At 44.2% G+C, this 21,650-nt stretch overlaps 1 protein-coding gene across 1 annotated transcript in view; it reads left to right on the top strand.

Annotated features, from left to right (window-relative positions):
* Positions 1 to 8,961: 8,961 nt before the first annotated feature.
* The window catches only part of LOC137839604 (glypican-1-like), a 30,783-nt gene continuing 18,094 nt past the window's right edge, over positions 8,962 to 21,650 (top strand). Inside the window, exon 1 of the mRNA XM_068648657.1 lies at positions 8,962 to 9,516. Coding sequence (XP_068504758.1) covers positions 9,357 to 9,516 — 160 coding nt within the window. The 5' untranslated portion in view covers positions 8,962 to 9,356. The remainder of the gene's footprint in view (positions 9,517 to 21,650) is intronic.

The following is a 21,650-nucleotide window of genomic DNA, read 5'->3' as shown; positions in this document are numbered from 1 at the left end:
CTGAACTTGTTTTGTGTCTTATTGCATTGTTTTTCCAATATGCCAAGCTTTGTATTTTTGGCCTTGAGGGAATATTCTCGTAGCTGGACACCAACACAAACAAGCAGACAAGTCTGGATCTTTTCTGAACACAATGAGTGGATATCTTCACTTTGTCAAACCTGCTGTGAAAAAGACCACAGCAAACCTCAGGAGGGTAAACACTAGTTTAGCTATTACTAAATAGCTCACAAGCCCAAGGATAAGATACAAAGGAGCAAACTCAACATGTAGCAGTGAGGAATGCACCAAACCATGCCAATGCCCGGCTGGCTGGCTGGCTGGCTGGCTGGCTTGCTGACTGGCACCACTTTGAATTAAGACACTGCTTGATTTGCATGTCAAGGAGAAAGGAGATTATTTTGGGGGATAATGATGTCAAGACTGTAGAGAGAGCGAGGACCGATGGATTGAGAGAGGAAGCCATCTTGAAACAACACGGGAAATGAACCCATTCATTGTCTTAGTACTTCACGACAGGCAGCCTTCCTGAAAAATCATTTTAGGAACGGCAAAGAAGTAGGCTGCTGCTGCTGCTGCCGCCGCCGCCGCCGCCGCCGCCGCTACTGCCGTTACTTCCCAAAGCTGACGAGTCGTGATTATGTATGCAGGCTGCACTGTCTGACCTTCTCCATTTGCATCCAAGAGGCTTCCTTGCTAAACATATGGGTCTGTATTTGCAGCAGAAATCCAATGTGCACAAGTAGCTTTGCGCACTGACGGAGGCAGCGTTGGCCGGCTCACAGAAAAAACACTTCTGTGCAGCCCAACTCATTGAAACGCATTATTTTGATGGTTTTGTTTGTGCCATATGATTTGAACAGGCAAAAGCCACTAGCTGGCAAATGAGAAGAGCATCGCAGTTGCCAATCACGGCTCACCGTTTTCTGTAGCTGAGTCACCTGGCGACTGCGATGTCATTTTCAGTCGACAGCAAAATGGCCTCTCCCTGAGATGGATCCAAACGCCTGGATTTTGCGGTCATATTTCACAAAGGTAACATTAGTGTTACGTATCGAGCAGTGGGGGCAAATCTTCCATTTTCAATCGAATCGGACCAAAAACATCGAACGTTCACATACACGCAGTAGAAGCGCTTCAGTCGAATACTAATGCAAATGCTATGAAATGATGAGAATGGGCTGCTGGGATCAATTAATACAATGAATACTACTATCCCTTATTCCTATGCGGAAAATTGTTTTTAAGTCCAAACCAATTGGAGTTCAACCAATGTCCTGGAACGGGGATGACACTGTAGTTTCAGGTCCAATTATTGCTTGGTGTCGATTTAAAAAAGTCCACGCTGGGTCTTTTTTCCCGTCATCGGTTTGAGGAAAGGAATTCAATGGCTCCGCTTCAGGCGACAGAGGCACTTTAAGCCTCCACCACACCCACACTGTTTTTATCATCAGCCTATCAGCGCAAATAACTAATGACACTTTCCTGGCAGAGCGGCCAGTGGCCGCACTCTTCTTCAAGTATCTGCCCCAATAGCAGTGATTTCATCCAACCGCTCGGTCCCACAATTGCAGACTTCCACTAGTATGCAGACTGCATTTGATCCCAGGAATCTATTTGGTGCCGCGACCGTCTGGCCGGCAGCAGACGACGGCAAAAAAAGTCCCTTGCGAGGATATCGTGCCTCGTCCTTGCCAGAGTTGCAATTGAATTGCTTTTAGCCCAAAGCAATACCCTCGAGCAATGTGTCGTCCTCTGTTTAACAAACTTGCTTCAAGCGACACAAATCAATGAATGGATGTAGTAAATGATGTAGCAGACACATAATACCTGTGAGTGTGTGTGTAATGTGGATGTCTTTATTTCCCTATTCACTTTTTTGCTTTTACTCTCGAGATCAGTCACTGCATAAAATGAGGCTTTAAATGCATTGTTTCTATTGTGTTTGCACAGATAAAGTAAACACAGCTATCGTAAACATGGCGGCACACGTTATTTCGCTAGCTAACGTTCAGGGCCACTGCGTTGGTGGAATATTTGTATTTTGCCCTGAAGGAGGATAGACCTACACAGACTATTTCTTTCTTTGCATCTGTAGGTGTATTTGCCACTTAAACACGCCGCTCCTGAAAGTTTCTATTCATTTTGCGTGGGGATGGGAAGTTAAACCATGTTACGTTGGCTTTGTATCATGCCACTCAATTCCCAATTGCACCGTCTCCTTTGAAACTGTGAGTGTGTGAGCCCTCGAATGGGAAAGCGCAAAGGAATGCTGGAGGAATGCGTGCTATTCCAAAATGGAAGTAGGATTTAATTATGACGGATTCTTGGTGGGTGGGGGGGGGCTGAGAACGGCACCAGGAAGTGATCAGTCACTGCATAAAATGAGGCTTTAAATGCATTGTTTCTATTGTGTTTGCACAGATAAAGTAAACACAGCTATCGTAAACATGGCGGCACACGTTATTTCGCTAGCTAACGTTCAGGGCCACTGCGTTGGCGGAATATTTGTATTTTGCCCTGAAGGAGGATAGACCTACACAGACTATTTCTTTCTTTGCATCTGTACGTGTATTTTGGAAATCTCGTCTATATTTGACATCATTTGGATGGGTAAATAATTCACAAAAATAAACCTAGTCCAAGCCGTATCAATTTAGTACTACTGTGCATAGTTCTCAGGAGATGGTTTCACCTTCCATTCAATCCAAAGCTGAAGTACTTTTCCCACTTCTGGTGTGCATATGGCAGGAATACTGTCAGCGAGTGTAAGTGAGAGTCGGGGTGACGTGAGGTCACAGCTGCTCAGCTGTCTGTCTGGTCTATTTTAAATGGCAGTACACGTCAGCGCTTCTGTCTCACCGGCTCAGCCAAGTAAGTCCACACCTCATCTTCTCAACACGCGTCTAATCCACGCAGTCGTAAACATTTCCCAACAAAAGTCTACTCGGCGAAAACTGTCGACGCTCTGACGCTAATAGGCTGTCTGTCCTTTTTGGGCTTGGGAGAACCGAGTCGCTGTGTATGTATACTCAGCCGAGTTTCAAACGAGGGAGCCAGAAATCCTTCATGCTAAGTTGAACGTTTAGAAATGGACTGGATGGAAATGGGGAGTTCTTAATAGATGAAGAAATGTCAAAGTGGAACGTGAAATGCATTACGTACTCACTTTATGGGAGTGACAAAAATGATGAGGGAGAGTCATTGCAGGATTGGAGGACAATCTAGGCACAGGCACCTAAAAAAAATTAGATATAGTATAATACTTATTCTAATGATGGTAAAAATCAAATCCGTTTTTTTTTTACTCGGGTACCTGCTAGCTGTTAGCTGCAGCTATACTAAGTGGCCAAGATTTACAGTACCTACTATAAGGAAACATACAATAGTATGAAAAGAAAAGAAAAATATCAAGATATTGTTTTCTGATCATAATTAACAATGTTGCGTCGGATGCCGTTTCCACTCCCCGCTTTCCCGCTGCCAACGCAATTTCATATTACACTCGAACATTACCTTTGACTGCATTTCTGAGCATTAGCAACACAGAGTGTCATGTCAAACCTGCAATAGCTGAGCGAAAAACCCCAAAAAAGATAATTGCTTCACTGGTCCTCCTCATTGGTCACACTGATCAATTCCCATCATGAGAAATAATATATGCGTGGGTGCATGCCAGTCACACAAGGCTGGTCATCATGTCGTGTTCAATTCCCCGTCAGACTCGCTCTATTTGTCGCTGGTGTCCTGGAGATGAATGAGGGCCGCCCGCCGCTGTGCCTTTTCTCCTGGATCCCTTGGGTGTAATTCCGCCTTCCTCAAATCGCATTCGCTCTCCCTTTGGTCTTTTGTCATTATCATCTGCTAACACAATCATCACATTTCCTTATTGCGAGTCAACAACTCCCTAGTTCTAAATTCCAAATTAGTGCCATCATGATAGTTTTTCTCCGTCAATTCATATTGGTACACTTTGGCAATAAAGTATAGCGACACATTTCCATTTGAAGGGGAACTGATGAAAAAATGATATCTTAAACAGGATGCCTGGAGTGAGATCGTTTCAGACCTCCAGAGCGAAAAACAACAGCCGATTTATACACGACGTGACAAACGTTTCTTCAACTACATTTACATTTATCTTTTTTTTCTTTTTTTTTTTTTAAATGGGAGCAACATGGCATGATGAGAAAAAGAGTTATGCTCACATAACCTAATCATTTATTTTGGTTCCTAATAGTTTTCTTTTTTTTACGTGCAAACATAACATTACGTGACAGGGTCCGAACAAGAACCATTCCAACGTTATGTAGTAGCGTTAAAAGAAGAACCCAAAGGCACGCTGATGACATTTGCATTTACAACAGGTGCTGAGCCAATCCTCCGCCTGAATGCCACTTAAACACGCCGCTCCTATTCATTTTGCGTGGGGATGGGAAGTTAAACCATGTTACGTTGGCTTTGTATCATGCCACTCAATTCCCAATTGCACCGTCTCCTTTGAAACTGTGAGTGTGTGAGCCCTCGAATGGGAAAGCGCAAAAAATGCTGGAGGAATGCGTGCTATTCCAAAATGGAAGTAGGATTTAATTATGACGGATTCTTGGTGGGTGGGGGGGGGCTGAGAACGGCACCAGGAAGTGACCTCTCACGCTTTTCAAGGTTGCTTTTGTCCAACTGGACCTGACATAGAACAACTGAGTTGAGGTAAGAAGACTCTTCACTGAATGTATTTGAAATGGCCGACAATTCCGTTATAAACAAATGCACATTTATCTTTTGAGCTACTTTGTCTCATTTGTTCACTTGTTCTTTTCTTTGAATCATTTCAGACTGGAAAGCCAGCGTGTGGACCTGATGATTCGTGCTCACATGGACATTTTCGAATCATTGCCAGCGGTGAGTGAGCACACGCACTTCACCCTGACTCACTTACCAGCACTCTTTTCGTGGTAATTCAACTTTGCAACAAGAGATTTGGCATTTTATCAATTAGGGTCAAGTATTATTAACTAATGGAATATGAATTGAAAATAAATATGACCTACGTAATAGTCCAAACAGAGCAAAATGCAATCAAGGAGTCCTTCAGGCTATTATATTCACAAGCACATTAATAAATTGTGTCATTTTAGGAGATGACACAATGCACGAGGATCACTCAAATTAATGTGTGCCTCTGCCAAGGTCTTTTTTTTTCTAAACTCGGTGGGTTAAAAATAGAGAGAAATACGTATATATGAGGAAAAAAAGTTGTCTCAAATTGCTTTGAGGTGACTTGATTGTGTTGCATTTTCTTTTCTCGATATGAAAATCAGTCTGGTATTCTGACCTGATGTGTTAAATTGGTTATGGATTTCAAGCCGTGCCATTTTAAAATGCTGCAAAATGTCTGCAGTGGAAAACGTGAGAGTGGCAGGCTCTCTTGTGTACGTACGTCTCCATAAATGGGTTCATCGTCCAGCTTTTCTCCACTGACTGCCATCCTAAAGTAATTCCAAAGGAGAATTGCTCTCTGATTAGTAAAAGCTACATTTCTCATTTGTGACGCCCCGAGAAGTCAAGCATTACTGCTGCAGTTATTTCTTCTTGCTTTGAATATTGTATCCCTCTGTGCTCAGCTTATTTATATACCCCCCTTTCTCTCTTCTTATCATGCTTCATGCCCCCCCCCCAATAGTGCCTCAATAGTTCTCATTTGAATCATCCATCTGTCAGTCAACGTCTTGCACGACCGGCGGGCGATATTACACATGAACTTGTGGAAGATGAACGTAGCGGTAAAAATGTGTTTAAGTCAACGAGAGTCCCCATTTGAATGAGTTGTGACTTGACAACGACTACAAAATGTGTGACTTCAAATTCACAAGGTTTGATTTTCAATCACCCACCTTGAGTTTGGTTTGGACTAGGTAATCATTGTAAGTGCTCTCTTTGTGTCCTTGTCAACGTTTATTTGTTTCGTCAATATGTTTTGCTTTTCTGCTGTGTCCCACCGCTAGCGAAGAGATCACAACCCTAACCTTGATGTTGACATTGCGAGGTAAGTCTGGAAGGGAAGGCTGACCTCTTTGAATTCCTCAAGGTGACTGGGGTGTTTTTAGCATACTTTGAAATGTAGGTCATGCTGTGAAATATTGTACGCGAGCAGAAGGCCACGCACAATACGATTTGATGCATCACAACAAAGACGACGTAGAAAGTTCTTGGCCTCAATCCGGCCCCCAGTCACCGTCATTTTTCTTTTTTTATCGCTCTCGCTGGTCTCCCCAGCTTCCCCTTGCTTCCTGGTCCTCATTAGAAGGCCTTTCATGGTCAGGTCCAATAAAACTTCAATGGGAAGAAAACATGGCTGCTGTGCTGCTGAGCGTTAATTATACAGATCTTCATGGCAGATGGTGAAGGGCCAATCAGTTTCTCCACTAGTGAACTATGGCCACATATGCCCCAAAAAATGTAGTAACACTCTTTAAAGCCAGCTTGTTCCTCTCTGCTCATGTGACATTACAGGGTCGAAGCCTATTAGCAGAATAGCCAACAAGAAGTAAACATTGGTGATTTTCACAATTGCAAATTGGAATAATGTGACTTCATTTAAAACAAATATTTCAAGACAAATCTTTGACTCACTACATGAAATTGTTTAACAATGATGCCTTAAATGCCTTTTGGGGCTATTTGGTTCGACACAGTTCTTTCCCTTACAATGGCATACGGTAAGGAGGCTAACAATCAGTTCAATCAGTTGTATGTAGGCCCTATTACGTTCACATTTTGTAATATTAAAGTATATTGCATTTGCTGGAAAGTTTTCATGCAATTTTGGGGTCAAATTGGTACAAATAATACTATTGATTTGACGTGGGAAATAAAAATTGAAAATAAAAGTATCACATTTCAAGTTATTTTTTTGGGTGGCAAAATCTTGTTCTGTGACACAGTATGGCAATTTCGCCATGTCATAATGTCATTCCTCCCTCCCTCCCTCCCTCCCTCCCTCCCTCCCTCCCTCCCTCCCTCCCTCCCTCCCTCCTGCCGTTCCCTCTCTCACCTTCTCACTTGAGTGTTTGTGTGACTGCTTGATGCTTCTTTCCAGCAACAAGCGAGCGTCTCCATGTGTCAAAGCCATCATGCGTGGCAGCGTCCTCGTCCACAAACAATCCATAAAAAGCATCTCCCACGCGAGCGGCATCATCAGACAGTCTGCTTCCAATTCACACACACCCACGTGACGAAAGGGAATTTTTTTTTTGCCCCCCTCCACATTGAATGAAAGTCTTGTTGATAATCGAGTATGTGAATGAAAATGTCAGGCTCGAGCCATAGGGAGAGTTCAAATACACTTGGATTTTACCTTTGAATCTATTCTACTGTATATTGCGGCACTCGATTTGGTAGCAACGGAATTTTGTGACCGTTGCTGATATGAAAAAAAAAATGCTGTCATTCAGGCCCTTGCAGGATGAAATGAATCCAGTTTCTATGCCATGTGTATCCATCCATCGTCATTACAGTTGCAAGTGAGTTGAAGCCCATGCCAGCAGCCGCCTTTGGGCCAAGGGCGGGCAGGCAAACAACTTTTCTCACTCACATTCATCCCCAGTGGGCGGGCAATTTCAAGCTGTCAAGCTGAAGGAGTCCTTTAGGCCTTTTTAGCCTGTGGGACTCTGGTGACAGCTGATGGGTACCGGCAGGCCAAGCGCAATTCAACTTTGGTGGTCAGTGAGGATTTAACTTGGCGTGGGAGGAGGTCATTGAGGCCACGGAGAACCACGTACTGACGGCCCACGCATCTTGGGGGGGGGGGGGGGGGGCGGGGGGTGGGGGCTTGCCAGTTCAGCATCAGGGTCCTGGAGTGCTCAGGAAAGTTTGCCCAACCTGTCTTAAAGTGCTTGGTGGAATATTCTTGACACTTGGGGGTCCTCTGGAGAAGAATGGACTATCAGCGCCCCCCCCTTTTTTTATATTGACTATTCAGTCCCTATGACAAGTCTCAGAATTTGCTTAGATTATTTTCCAGTGAGGGGCATAGTTTTGTCATGGGGAGGAAGCCCAAGTATCTGGAGAAAAGAAACACAAGCATAAGGAAAAATGCAAACAGCGCACAGGAAGAGCAGAGCCAAACACTCCAACTCAAGATTGTGACGTACTGCCCATCACGTTTATTTTATACTACAGTACAATACATTAGGTTTCATTTTTCAAAAGAGACATAGTAATTCCAGTTTGTCCATACGTCGGCACCGTGGCCTACAAATGTGATTGAAATGTTTCAAATGTCTTGGGCCTGCCGTGTTGGACAAACTGATTGGAGCTTTTGTACAACAAGCACACGATAACACAGCTGCTCGGCACAGAGGAGAAGAACACGAGAAGCTGTATTGGTGAAGGTGAACCAAAATCCACAGCGGTGGAACTCCAGCAGGTGACAGGTGAAAGGCACGCTGGGACTCGCCGGCCGACCGGCCGGCCGTTAAATTACGCTGCGAGGAGTGATGTGGCCGCATGTACGTGTTCAGCACAGTGAGGAGGAAGGCTGACCCGCTCTGTACCGATGGCGGGAGGGCGCGGGTTGATGGGTTGGGGCGGGGCGGGCACGCCTACAGCTCACCTGAGACAAAATCAAGATGTCATTGCAAACTGCAGCCAGTCTCATATTCACACCTGGACAGTTTAGAAGAGGTGTGACCAATTCTGTCCTTCATGGTCTACCTGCTGCAACACACCTGAATCAAATGACCTCCTTTGGGTGTGTTGTAGCAGGGAGACCTATGTGCACGCCTGCTTTAGAGTGCACTCTTTGTTTTGATTGTATATTTGATTTTATATTATACATCCCCCCCAATACTTGTGAAGCTAAACCCTGCGCGTCAGAGCATTTAATGTTAACTGTGCGCACCTCCGAGTTCAGATGAGCCCCCCGCCCCACGCCTCAATCCCTCCCTCCCTCCTTCCCTCCCGGCTCGTCCTTCCTACCCTTCCGGCTCGTCCTAATTGCCGGTCCAGACGTTTCGTGCATGGGGCTGCTCAAACGCGTCAAACTCCATGCTGGATTATTTCTGAGCGGACTGATTTGTTTGATTCTATAGCTCATTGTCAATGCCCTATTCTCAACAGGACCTCTAAAACAAAGTGTGGAGTCGTTTTTAGCGCACCGCGTGACGCGGTTTTATTTTTTTCCTCGCTCCCTTTTTTTTTGGGGGGGGGGGGGGGGGGGGGACCGGACGTCTGCCGTCACTTCAGTAGTAGGGAGTTTATTGAACACATCGTGAGACTACTGTCTTCAGTCAGTATTTTCCTCAATTGCTTTCCTCCTCAATTTTCTTTTTGCACTTGACTGTTGACATTGTGCCGGGATGGATTCCTTCATCGTGGCAGCTCTGGTACTGTGCTCGCTCACGGCCACAGCTTGCGGGGACAAAGGCGCCAGCAAAGCCAGGAGTTGTTCGGATATAAGGCACTTTTATACCGGCAAAGGATTCGCAGTGAACGGCATTCCTCAGTCCGAAATATCGGGTGAGTGTGAACACATCCAACTCTTGACTCGGTCCCTGAATGCACCACGAGCTGTCAAAAATGATTTGAAAAAGGTGACACAAAACAAACAAAAACACTGTTGTAGTGCACTTCACTTTGTTGAAGTCTAATCGGAAAAAAAGTGCGTATTCGATGATTATATTGATCCAATCAACGTAATGTCAAAAACATGATTTGTCTTGCATCAAATCAAGTTTAAATGCATTGTAAAACAGAATGGTCATGAAACATTTTAGTTTCAATATCTATTTAGCAGCATCTATCGAAAGTGTCACAATCTGCACTTCGAACACATGTTGCATATGCTGTGTGTGTGTGTGCGTGCGCGTGTGTGCGTGTGTGTGTGTGTGTGCGTGTGTGTGTGTGCGTGTGTGTGTGTGGCAATGCTGAATTAAAGTCAATGTATACACATTAAGAGTAAGTAAGCATAATGGCTTGATCAGAAATGTGTTTAACACGTTGAAGCGGCTGTTTCTTTGCGGTGCTAACGCGCGCGCGGGTGCCTGACTGCTGAGAATTGTTGCTTATTATAAATGAGCAGCAGCCAGTCACTTGAGTGTGGGCTCTGAGAGCACCGTGTTACTCATCGCTGTGTCATCTGTAGTCTAATGCCAGCCTCTCTGCGGCTGAGACGTGCGCGTCTTGTGGAATTGGGTGGATGGCTTGGAAAACATGCTGTAGGTACAGTGGGGAACATGCACTGACAGGAAAGACGGCCGGTTCTGATGATGCATGCGTATGCCATTTTCCTACATCGAAAGAAAATGCTTTCTGGACATGGGGCACGTGATGTTCGAATGGGCTGTCTGTCAGTCATGGTGGAGTCCCCCAAGGGCCAATATACACTAGGGTTTGTTGTTTGAGTAGTTTTACACACCTGAAGGGCTAAAGCAATAGACAAGTACGCATGTTTGTTTGTTTGTGTACGTATGATACATTTTGGAAGATAATTGCTAAAAACACAAATGTGCATCTAAAATGGGGCACATTAGTGACACATTTGGGGCCCAGCATGAGTCGCTCACTTGAGCCCATTCCGATTGTCCGCTGGCTTGGTCGCTTTAAAGCGCCACCTTGTCGGCCGTGAGTGTGTGCTCAGTTGTTTCTTTTTTCGCCCTGCCCACACCCCCACTCACTTTTTGATATAATTGCGGCCCATAAAAAATGTTATTTTCCATATGTGCTACGGACCGCTGCAAATGGCCACCAGGCCGTAGTTTGGACACCGCTGGTGGGGTAATTCACGTTGATCAAAGAGGAGGCCAGTTAGTACCACAACCCAGGCTTGCTTAACAAGAATGTCAACTTTAAAAGTGTGAAGACTGTGCTGCATTTGTAATGAAACTTTTCATGTCGCCATACATCAAAAGGTGCAAAGGACCAAGTAGTAACCCAAGATTTTTATGGCCGTATGGCCTGTAGTGAAATACTAATGAATGCCCGCCCGCCCGCCCGACCGAGCTCTTCCTCTTCCTATGTTTTTTCCCCTTCAAATGTGTATGTAATCCATAATGCATTAAAGAAAGACCTCCTTTCTTGAAATCAATAAAACGGAGTTGTACTCAAGTTCAGGTTAGATCGGCACAGGCAGAGGAACGGAAGCTTTGACGATTTTCCTCCTCGTCTCTCCAGCCTGGAGGACATAAATAAGCACTCTGGAGTGGCTCTAGTCTGGCATATTAAACACCTGGGTAAAAACATGAAAGCTTCACTTTATGCTTCTCAATTATGAGCCACCTGAATATTGAGGCTGATCCCTGAGATTTGGCTGAGGATGTGACACCGAGACGTGATCAGACAGACTCATGACTGCACTCAAGGTCACCCGGCCTCGTGTGTGTCACCTCATTTCCCGACGACCAATATACGTCCATAATATCCATTTGCGCCACTGACAAAGATACTAAAATTAAAAGGGGAAAGCAACTCTTGCTGTTTCAGTGAAATGTTGGCACAAGGTTTAATGAAGCGAGGAAATCAGTCTGTTGCGCAGAAACAAAAGTCTTGCAATGAATGAATTTCTCCGTAGAGTATAATAAGTTGTGGACCCGACCCGGCTTTCTTGTCGTTGTTTTGTCGAAAGACAAGAAAAAGAAGGATGATTGATTTTCCTCCTCCCGCTAGTGGATAATTAGCATCAGCGCAACTTATCTTTTGGTCAGTGATGAATGCTCCTCAACTCACATTTTCTTTTGTCCTTCTCTGGAGTGCTCTTTGAATGAGATAAAGGAGTTCGACTCTTGATTGCAAGAAAAAACAAGGCGAGCTGCCCGAGCGAGACATGTGCAGACGGACGGGGCTGGTAACGTTTTGCTCCGCCAGTGTGGGTGGGCATCCCCGTGCTGCCTTTTTGTTGTTGTTGATTGCCGCTTGACAGAGGCTGACAGTGTGCTGCTCTGTGCTCTGAAATGTCATCTGTAAGTGCTGTGCGAGATTGTTGCTCAGCACCCCTGCTAGGAGCTGCACACTGACTCCACTGTGGGAGAGTTGGAGAGACAGACACACAGAGAGAAAGAAAGAGAGAGAGGCAGAGAGAGACAGGCCGGTCGGTCGGTCGGTGGCTACGGTCGCCCGCAGCGACGGGCTTGTTTTGAACTCGGCAAGCCCAGAAATGTTTAATAAACACATCTCGGCTTGAAATTGCTCTTATACGTTTGACGGAGTCTAATGATAAGACTTTAACTAGCCCATGACTTTGGTTCAAGTCTTCACTGATTCAATCTTAGGAATGGCATTTGTCTTGCATCCAACATCCTTTAGCCCCTTATTGGGAAATGTACTAAATTTGGTCACTGAAGCAGGAGCTGCTAATGGAGCTAGCTGTCAGACAGGAGAAAAACAATCCTATTGGCTCATAAGTTTATCCAATCAAATATAGATACTATAATATAAAATATCTATTTTCAAATAGGAGTTGTTTTTTTTTTTTTTGCTTTAATTGCGAGCTGAAGTAGGTGGGAAAAAAATATCAATTCAGGACCTAAACATGACTGAGAGGCCATTTTCCCCCCATACGAACCCCTACTTTTTTGCTTTAAACACATTTTAGCCAAATACATGTACTGTGCCGTGACGGCTGGTGTGGAGACTCGGACAAAAAAAAGACATGCCCCCCCCCAATCACATTTAAAGGGTGCAAGGTGTTATGCGTTTCAGCGAGCCAACTTCCCCGAGCCCATCAGCAGGCCGGCAGGCAGGCAGCTACAGACGAGCACTCTATTACAGCAAATTCACAAAAGAAGAAAAGGCTTGGAAAAAAAAAAAAAAAGGAAGCCTCAGTTAAACATGTTGAAGAAGCTTTTCATTCCATAATGATTTCTAAGAATGAATGGCTTGTTTTCACCTTGTAGTGGAACTAAAACTTCATCTGGAATGGCACTCAGGAGTGCACAAATGGCCAAATGTAGAAATGGGTTAAGTCATTTATGCATCATCCTGCTTAATAATGATCAAATTCAGGGTTGTTCGAAGCAGATTTAGAATAAAAAACTGAAAAGACTTAGACTAGCACAAGTGCCGATATAAAGACGCCCTAAACAAAGGGAAAAATAGGACAAATGGAGATAAACACTTGGCATTCCAATTCCAAACAGATGTTCGTTCACACTCCTTTCCATTCATAGATTTCCATGAAACCGTGCCACTAAATTCCATGCGGCGGCATTGGGAGTGGAATTCATTAGCAGATAAGCGCGCCCAAGCCTAATTGGAGATTGTCAGTGGAAAGGCGAGGAGACATCAACACTTGTTTGTATCGGAGTTGAAAGCCAATCTTGCCATCGCGTCTCTTGTCTGAGCCTGTTGACGTGTGTGCGTGACAGCCTCGTGTGTGTGCGTGCGTGCGTGCGCGCGCGTGCGTGCGCGCGCGCGTGCGTGCGTGCGTGTGTGTGTGTGTGTGTGTGTGTGTGTGTGTGTGTGTGTGTGTGCGCGCGCGCGTGTGTGCGTGTGCGTGTGTGTGTGTGTGCGTGTGTGTGTGTGTATGCAGGCAAATTGCGCAGCTTAGTTTGCTTCTTTTTTTTTTTTTTTTTTTAATTGTCATTCCAGTGTACAAAGTTAAACACTGCAACAACACACCTTCAGTTTCATTGTTCCTTCCTTGGAATAAGTGCTGCCGGAAAAGGTTAATTCGTTCTTAACTGAGCTTCTACTGAGGTATGCTATCTCAAATGCCGCACAACCGTATCACCTAAGGGCATAACTTTAAAATTAAATTTGTAGGATTATTACAAAAAAGAAAAGAGAGAACAGACCCGACTACCTTACAGAAAACTTTACAGCAATGCTAAATGACTTTGTATTTCCTGAAGATGTGACTGTTACCTTCACCGTTCAAGATGACCATGTTCAGCTCATTGGCCGGCGCGGCGCTTCACAGTGCAGATGGATAATAACCTGAAGTAAACCGTGAAAGCAACCTAAGACTTGAACTATGTTAAAGTTCAAAAAAAGTTGCTGTAGACAAAAGTAGCACTTTGCTATCATCTAGTGCAGAGATGTCAAACCCAAGGCCCGGGGGCCAGATACAGCCCACCACATCAATTGATGAGGCCCGCAAAGACAAATCGAATTCATTCATGACTATAATTGTCTTCAATTTGAAAGAGAATCTTTTTCAAATATTTGAACCGTTTTTACTCCTCTGGTTTTTTTCTAGCTTATATTGATGGAATCGGTGCTATACTAGGTAGCATGGCAAAGCCCAGACCGAAATGAAAACATGGCTACGTGTGATCGAGCAGTCGGCAAGTCCCAGCTTTTCCCATGTACGGTATAAATATAGAAAATGCTCCAATAGTTCAAGTGACTCATTTGCGGAGAGCAAAAGTGTTGTTGCACGATGATTTTAGGCTCAAAATGAGCAGCTAAATCACAAGCGCATACGGTAGACATCTTTGGCTTCGAAATGTGCGCCACATGTTTGCTGTTCATTTGGCACGCTTCCACACCACAGGAAATGTGCCATGAAGGCGTCGTTTGGCGTCCGCTTCTGCTCATGTCCTCCCTCGAGTGAGGTTCAAACAGCATACTGATCAAGGAAGTGCTGCAAATGTATTGATAAGGGAGAACATCTGCCCATCTTTGGTTTTGGTTTGTAGATCCTTATGTATTTGATTCATTTGGCTATCCAGCATATACATAGTTGTTCAAATCAAAAGGAATTGAAAAAACAGGTCTGAATCTGGGGTCCAGATATCCGTTGTCGAGTTTCCATGTTCTTGCCTGGATTTGATTCCTACGTTGTTCCATTCTTAGCTACATCCACCATTGGAACCATGAGATCAGAATTTCTGCCATCCTGCTAAAAATCATATGGAAAAGATCGAAATGTTAACAAGCTTTTGTGGGATTTGAACCTACGCCTCAACGTCGACTCCAAGGCTACTCGGCAACACTCGCTCGAGCGTTCTGGCTTTGTTTTATGAGCCTAACGTCACGTGAACTTTTGCGGTTCTGCTTCCCGCCGCTTACGGCCACGGTGCTGACCCAACTTCCAAAGCCGTATTGAAGCACAGTGTGACGTCTGCAGGCCGCCACGCCCCAAAGAAACACACGGCTCTGCAGTTGTGCAATGAACTTTCTGGCATCTGGTTCTTTGCACTGAGGGAGATGTTGTCACTATGGCAACTGCACAAGCAATTTCACTGCTTGATGATTTGTTGGATTTCAAGCCAAAAAGGTTCTATTCTTCCATCTATTTTCTTTGTCTTCATTGAGCTCCTGCGTAAGATGGAATGAGCGAAGCTCGACCCTTGACAAGTGTTCACTTTCATGGAGACTTATGAATGAATGAATGAATGAACCAAGGCATACGTTTTTTGGGATTGTAGGCCAAAGCCTCAAATCTAAAATAGCTACTGCAAATCCCCAAGCACGCGAGAGATTCAAAAGACAGCACTTTGACCTCACGGAGGGCAAATGGCAGTTTTATCCCCACTCACCCCTACATCTTCCGAGCGAGTGAGCGAGCGCCGCTCATCGGAAGCAAACGCTGTTAGCTAATGCAAATTGTGTGTTTCCAACAACTGGCCGTCTCTTTGCTTTGACTTAGACGACCTGACGTGGTCAAGCAGTCAGCACGGAATCTTTGCTTTGGCCGAGAGTACAAACCGAACGGAACGGCTCACTTAAGCATACGTTTTCAGAAGTAGGCAAAGATTTACTCTTTTTCATTCTTTATTTATGTGTATTTATTGATCAAACGTCATATTATAGAGTGAGTGCTATTTTCCTCATGAACCTACATTACAAACAATGGTTTTTGGAAGGCTGGAATGGATTAAGGGCACTTCCATTCATTTCAACAAGGGAAAGGTGTACTGAGAATCAAGTGTTTTACTGTCGAATTATGTGTATACAACCAAAAAATATGAATTTGGAAATTGAGAAAATCGACTGTAATCTCTGATCATACACTGTATTTCTCTTGAGCCCAGATCCAGTTATTTGCTAGGAAACGTAATCAATAGATTGACATCTTCTACTGTTTTATTGTGCGAGTGAGCGAGCGAGCTAGACATCAAAAGCAAGCCTGCCAATGGCTCAGCCATCTCATCTGTTCCTATATTCAACACTATCGCCTCTCTTCCCCAAGCTTTTATGCGTGTCTCCACCACAAGATCTCAATTTGATATCAGCAAGGTGGCGTCTGATCAGTGAACCAATCAGTGAAATGTGTTTGGCTCCTGATGTCTGGCTCCCACGACGCCGATTTAATAAAGATGAGACGCAGCAGCTCATGTCCTTCCCTCAGTCACACTCACACTCTAGCTATTAACGTAGACAATCTCACTGAGAGTGGAAATAATTAAGGGTGTGTGTGCGTCTGTCAGTGTGTGAGACCAACACGGCAGGTGGGTCAGGACTTGTGAATATGTTCTTTGTGTCCAGCTTGCACCCCCCCTAGGTGCTAACATCAGCCTCCGTAATCACTGGCAAAGCAGCTGCATGTTTCCAGTTGCACTGCTCACTCCCACATTGCGAGAAGCTGCTGACAGCTCCTTTAGGGCTTCCTCTGGCGAGTACAGTTTGGGGGAAACAAGCACACGTGTACTTGGGGATCGTGCGGCCGCGAGATCCCAGTTGGAGTTTTGGAAGGATTGCAATTAGCATCTTTTGCCGCACGCGTTAAAAACGGCATTTTTGATAGGTGTGAATGAATGCTTCGGTCTGTTGACCAGTCCGGGCTGTGGAGTGGTCTGCTTTAGGCATTCAGGCATAGGTTCCAGCTCACCTCGGACAAATGGCATAGATTGATTTTAGACAGCACAAAGAAATTGTGCTTAGTATGTCTGGCTCATAAACACATACTTTTCTCCTCATCATTCCCATTTTATAGCCTCTCGTATTGAAGTTTTGGAACCTTCTTTCAGACACACTAATAAGCTTTGAATGTTTTTATTTTTTTGATGGCTGTTTATGGTTTCGCATCATCAATTTCCAGCAGGCCTTTTAATTGCCTCTTAGATTAAAGCAACTTGTTTTGACAGAAGAGTGTTTTATTGAATGAACGCTTTATTTTCTTGATCTTTCTGTGGGAATCTATTTCTCGTCTGCCCAAACTTCCACTGCCTTCCTGGAAACCAAACAAACGCTTCTTCGCATTTGAGTGCACTTTCATGGTAAGCCTTGAGATCAGCGCTTTTCCTCTGCATGAAGTTCTGCACTATTTGCCGTATTTGCGGCCAGTTGTCTTCCACTTTCCCTCAGCTGCCCACTCGCATGCCAACTCGCATCCGCTGTGCTGTCTTCAGCACATTTTTGGGCGTAATTAGATCGAAAGATTGGCTTTGATACTGACATCATTTGTGTGTGGCTCACAAAAATCCCACTCGTGGTTTTCTTGTTAGGCTTGACCATTGCGGCTCTTTGGACCATGGAAGTAGATAATGGAAGAGTGGGCATGACCAAAGTGTTACGAAGGTCTTGGAAGACGAGGAACCTGTAGACAGGCTTATAATTACATGCAATTACTGTCAATGTCATCCTGTTTGTTGGTAAAAGATGTGTTTTCATTACTTAAATGGCCATTTTTTTTTTTTTTTTTTTTTTTTTTTTTTTTTTTTTGCTCACTTACACTATGTCTGGTCTGGTCTGCTGCCCTGCTGTCTCACTTGTTCCAGTCCCTTCCATTTGTTCATCTTCCCCTGGGTTTTTATAAAACATCCCTCCGTTCATTTTGATAGGTAGGGTACATCCGGCAGCCATTCACTTTGATTTAGTTGCAGGGAGGATTTTGCTGGATCATCAAGAAACCTTGTTGATTCAACTAAAATTACAAATAAATCAATGATTACTTCATAAGAAGCATCATATCCATTCCATAATAACCTTCTGGGCATTCCGTCTGCAGAAAGTAGATAAGATGTTGGAGCAGCTAAAAGCAGGCCTAAGTTGTGGCGCAACCCATAGATAGCTACTACGTTCCACCAACATGATATGGTATTTTATTCACAAACATGACAATTGTTTCCATCCTCCTGTTGAGTAGTTGCGTAACTTTTGCGTTTGCCTGGTCTTTACGAATTCTGACCTCCAATGCGGGGTGCACGCCAATGTTAATAAATTGTATCCTTGAGTTGAGAGAAACCGTTCCTCCTCAGTCTGCTAGGAAAACATTTTTTCTGGGCTTGGTCACATTTTAAAAATCAGTTAAAAGGTTACATCTCTGTGTCTTGCCTCAAGCAAGCTGATGTTGAAATTCTGTCGAAAACCTAAGACTGTCGTAGAAGAAGGTTCCCAGCCACACAGTCAATTGTCTTGTGTAACTACTTTATTATTTTACGAGCCGAAAGGACGCTTGTAACAAGTGGTTCCCTCTTGAATATGCACACCCTCCATCCCCCCAGGGGTGAAGGCAAGTGGTGAGCTAATGAACTTGAAATGACAGTGACTTATTTAGATGTCATTTTTCTCCCGCTCAGTCAGAACGGAGGACGCTTGGTTTCATTTGTCTCGGCGTGCGGGCGTTTGGGTCTTCCCTTATGTATTTTCCCATCTCCCTCCCTCCCTCGCTCCCTCCCTCCCTAGGTCCCTCCCTCCCTCCCTCGCTCGCTCCCTCCCCCAGCACAGTCCTCCTCTCTCATAAATATTTGACATCTTCCAAATGAACTCCCTCAACTTGAGCTTAGCGCATGGTTGCTCACCTTGTGTGCTTTCTTAATGTGTTTGCTTTGCCCGTTAGACTGTGTGGAGATTTCAATACACTTCCGTGCTTGTGCATTGTTTGTGTTTTTTTTAAAGAAAGTTTCATGCGAGCACATACTATGTAAAGTAGTAAAGGCCATACACATCAAGGGATATCTCTGTCTGTGTATGGATGTGCGTGTTAACCTTTCACCTCAGGACTTAACGCAATGATTTTTGTCTGTGATATCATCTGCTCTATTTTGTGTGAGCGTGTGTGCTTCTCTTGGCCAGCATGTGGTTTTAACTAAAAGCCTTGAGTGTAAATCTTTCATTGGTTTTGCTACCTTCCAGCTGCTTAAAAAAAAAAAAAAAAAAGAGAGAACGACATAGCGCTAGGTTGGTTAAACTGCTACTTTAATTATGAGTCATTTCGTGAGTGCTTGTGAAAATAATAGTTATTAGTTTTGAGGATTCGTCGTCTCTCTGACACACATTTTTTGTGTGTCGAGCAATTTTTTGGAGTTGTTATGCTTTCATTTGGTGCATGTTTTCGGGATCTGTCCATATCTGCGGTGTTCGAGTGCACGACTTCCTGCTGTGGTGTGTGTCTTCTGAGCTATCCTGCTAAGACCATCACATTCTTCGCTTGAGGTCCGTTACATTGCTCAGTCAAAAGTTGACTCTCAACTGGAGCTGTGCAATGATGGATGAAATGCCGCCCACTGAAATGTGGTTTACAGTCGTCGTCACCATTTTCACAGTTTGTGGATTCGTATATTGACATAAAGGTATTGATTGATTGATTGATTGATTGATTGATTGATTGATTGATTTAGACCATATCCGCCCTATTACTTGATCAACTCACATTTGTCCTTTTTGTGTGTTACATTACGGCAAGGAACTAAGTTGAATTGAATTGAGGGGCTTCATTTTGACAAAAGTAGTGCTTTGCCACCATCTTGTGGCATCTATAGGCAACATCGATTGATGATGGCTATCTTGCCGTGTATGTACGAAGGGGTTTCAATGGCTGCTTGCGAATAGGTCGAAAAGTGCTTCTTTATGGCATCAAACATATTCGTAGGATCAAGTTCAACAAGGAACTTTCCAAAAGAAAATGCTACGATGCTCATTATCGTCGATGCTGTCTCAATATTCCAAATGAAGCGTTTTCCTACGTTTCTTCACCATCCAAGTGTCGTTTTCTCTTGAAAACATTTCATGCTCTTAAAGTTGAAAAAGCGTTTTCACATCCCAGCTCGATATATCAGCTTTAAGCTCCCTCTTTCCTTCTAAGCTTTCTTGCCAGCCTCACCTCATCTCGGCTGGCTTTGTGTCCTTGATGAAGCACTCCCTTTTTTGTTTTCCGACAGTCAGGAGAAATGGCCTGAGCGTTGCTGATGTCGAAGGATGGCGAGAAGTTTTGCTCATGCATTGGACGCTGGGCTGGCCTGGGCTGGCCTGGGCTGGGCTGGCTATTTGTGTCCCCGCAGCTCCTTGCTAAGGCTCCGTTTCTCAACTGCTACATACTAAGTGTATGTTTATGTACGCGTTTGTGCTTGCAAGTTTGTATTCAAATCACGTATGAATTCATTCAGTATCATCCGAGCTAACGTTATTCTAATGATACGTAGGTATTCATCAGGCCATGCAACCATTTGTCGATTGCAACGCTCTTCTACATGCTGTGTTTTACATTCAAAGTCATCTGAACTTTATGTCGCAATTGCCAGAGAAGTGACATTGCTCTCGGCCCGCTGTTTGGAACCGCACATTTTACGCCTCTCGTTGTTTATACGTGTGTTTACGTATATGTGTGCGGCTTGCGTACTGCAAGAATCCGCCGTTCTCTCTCGGTGCCAATGCCGCAGTGCTGAGAGGCACCAAGGTCAAACAAAGGTGAGACAACGTTGACATACGTATTTATTTTTTCCCCATCTGTTTGTTAGTGATCTATCTGAAATTGCTATTGTGCAAGAAGGGGCTACCAGAAGATAGCGAGCGACAAAGGGCAACATTTTCCGCAATGAAGCTCCTCAGCTCACTTCAACGTACGTCGTTTCCCGGCACCAAGGAAAAATGACTTTGGCCTGAGCACAAAAAGGTCAATAGTCAATAACAGACGATAGATTAAAAAAGACAATCAGTGAGTTGTGAATGTTTAAAAAGAACAAATCTAATGTTGGCCTTCGACTTTTGCTCAGTGCTGCAGAAAATGGTGACATTTGAGCATTCATAAGTAATTCCATGTTCAAACATCAGAGTGAACTGACAACAAGATACATGGCTATGTATGCTTTTTGGATTCTATTTATAGCTGTGTGTGTGTTTTGTTATGGTTTCCTTCTATAGAATAGCATGGAATGGATTATAAATGTAACCTCGAGGGACATTATCGACTCTGGCAGAAAAGCGCTGGAGTTGCTCATTCACCTGTCTGTCAGGTTGCAATCTCTCCCTGCATGCAGCTTTCACCATTGTTACAGTCTCACAAAAGCACTTTAGTGTCTCTCCAACGGCCACGGATGGTTATTGTGTTTGGCGGCTAAATAACATGCTGCGGTCGCTCCAAGTGGGCCCGCTTGTGCTGGACTCCGCCCCTGCATTTTGCAAATAGCCCACATCCCTCTGGAGAACACTGCGGCTAATGCACAATTGCACTGCTATAAATACACCCTCACAGAAGTAGTATTATATGTGATTATTATTTTATTAGCACCTGTGAGAAGGGCTTTTTTTGTGCTCCACTGATGTGTATCACCAAACCGGAGCAGGGTTAGGAGAAAACCGATGACTTAGTCCCATGAGTCTGACTATTAGTAGCGTTTGTGAAGCAAATGTCAAATGTGGGTTAACAGCATCCCACTGAATTGTGCATCGCTAATTGCCTTGCCGACAGACATTTTTATTGGTGTGCAAGAGCGATATAGTGCAACAGCTCTGCCTGGTTGTCTTCAAATGGATGAGCACTGTGCAATTGGGCA

Source organism: Syngnathus scovelli, chromosome 17, assembly GCF_024217435.2.
Source record: "Syngnathus scovelli strain Florida chromosome 17, RoL_Ssco_1.2, whole genome shotgun sequence".
NCBI lineage: Eukaryota > Metazoa > Chordata > Actinopteri > Syngnathiformes > Syngnathidae > Syngnathus > Syngnathus scovelli.
Note: the sequence above shows the minus strand (reverse complement) of the source record. Positions and strands in the feature narration are given on the sequence as shown.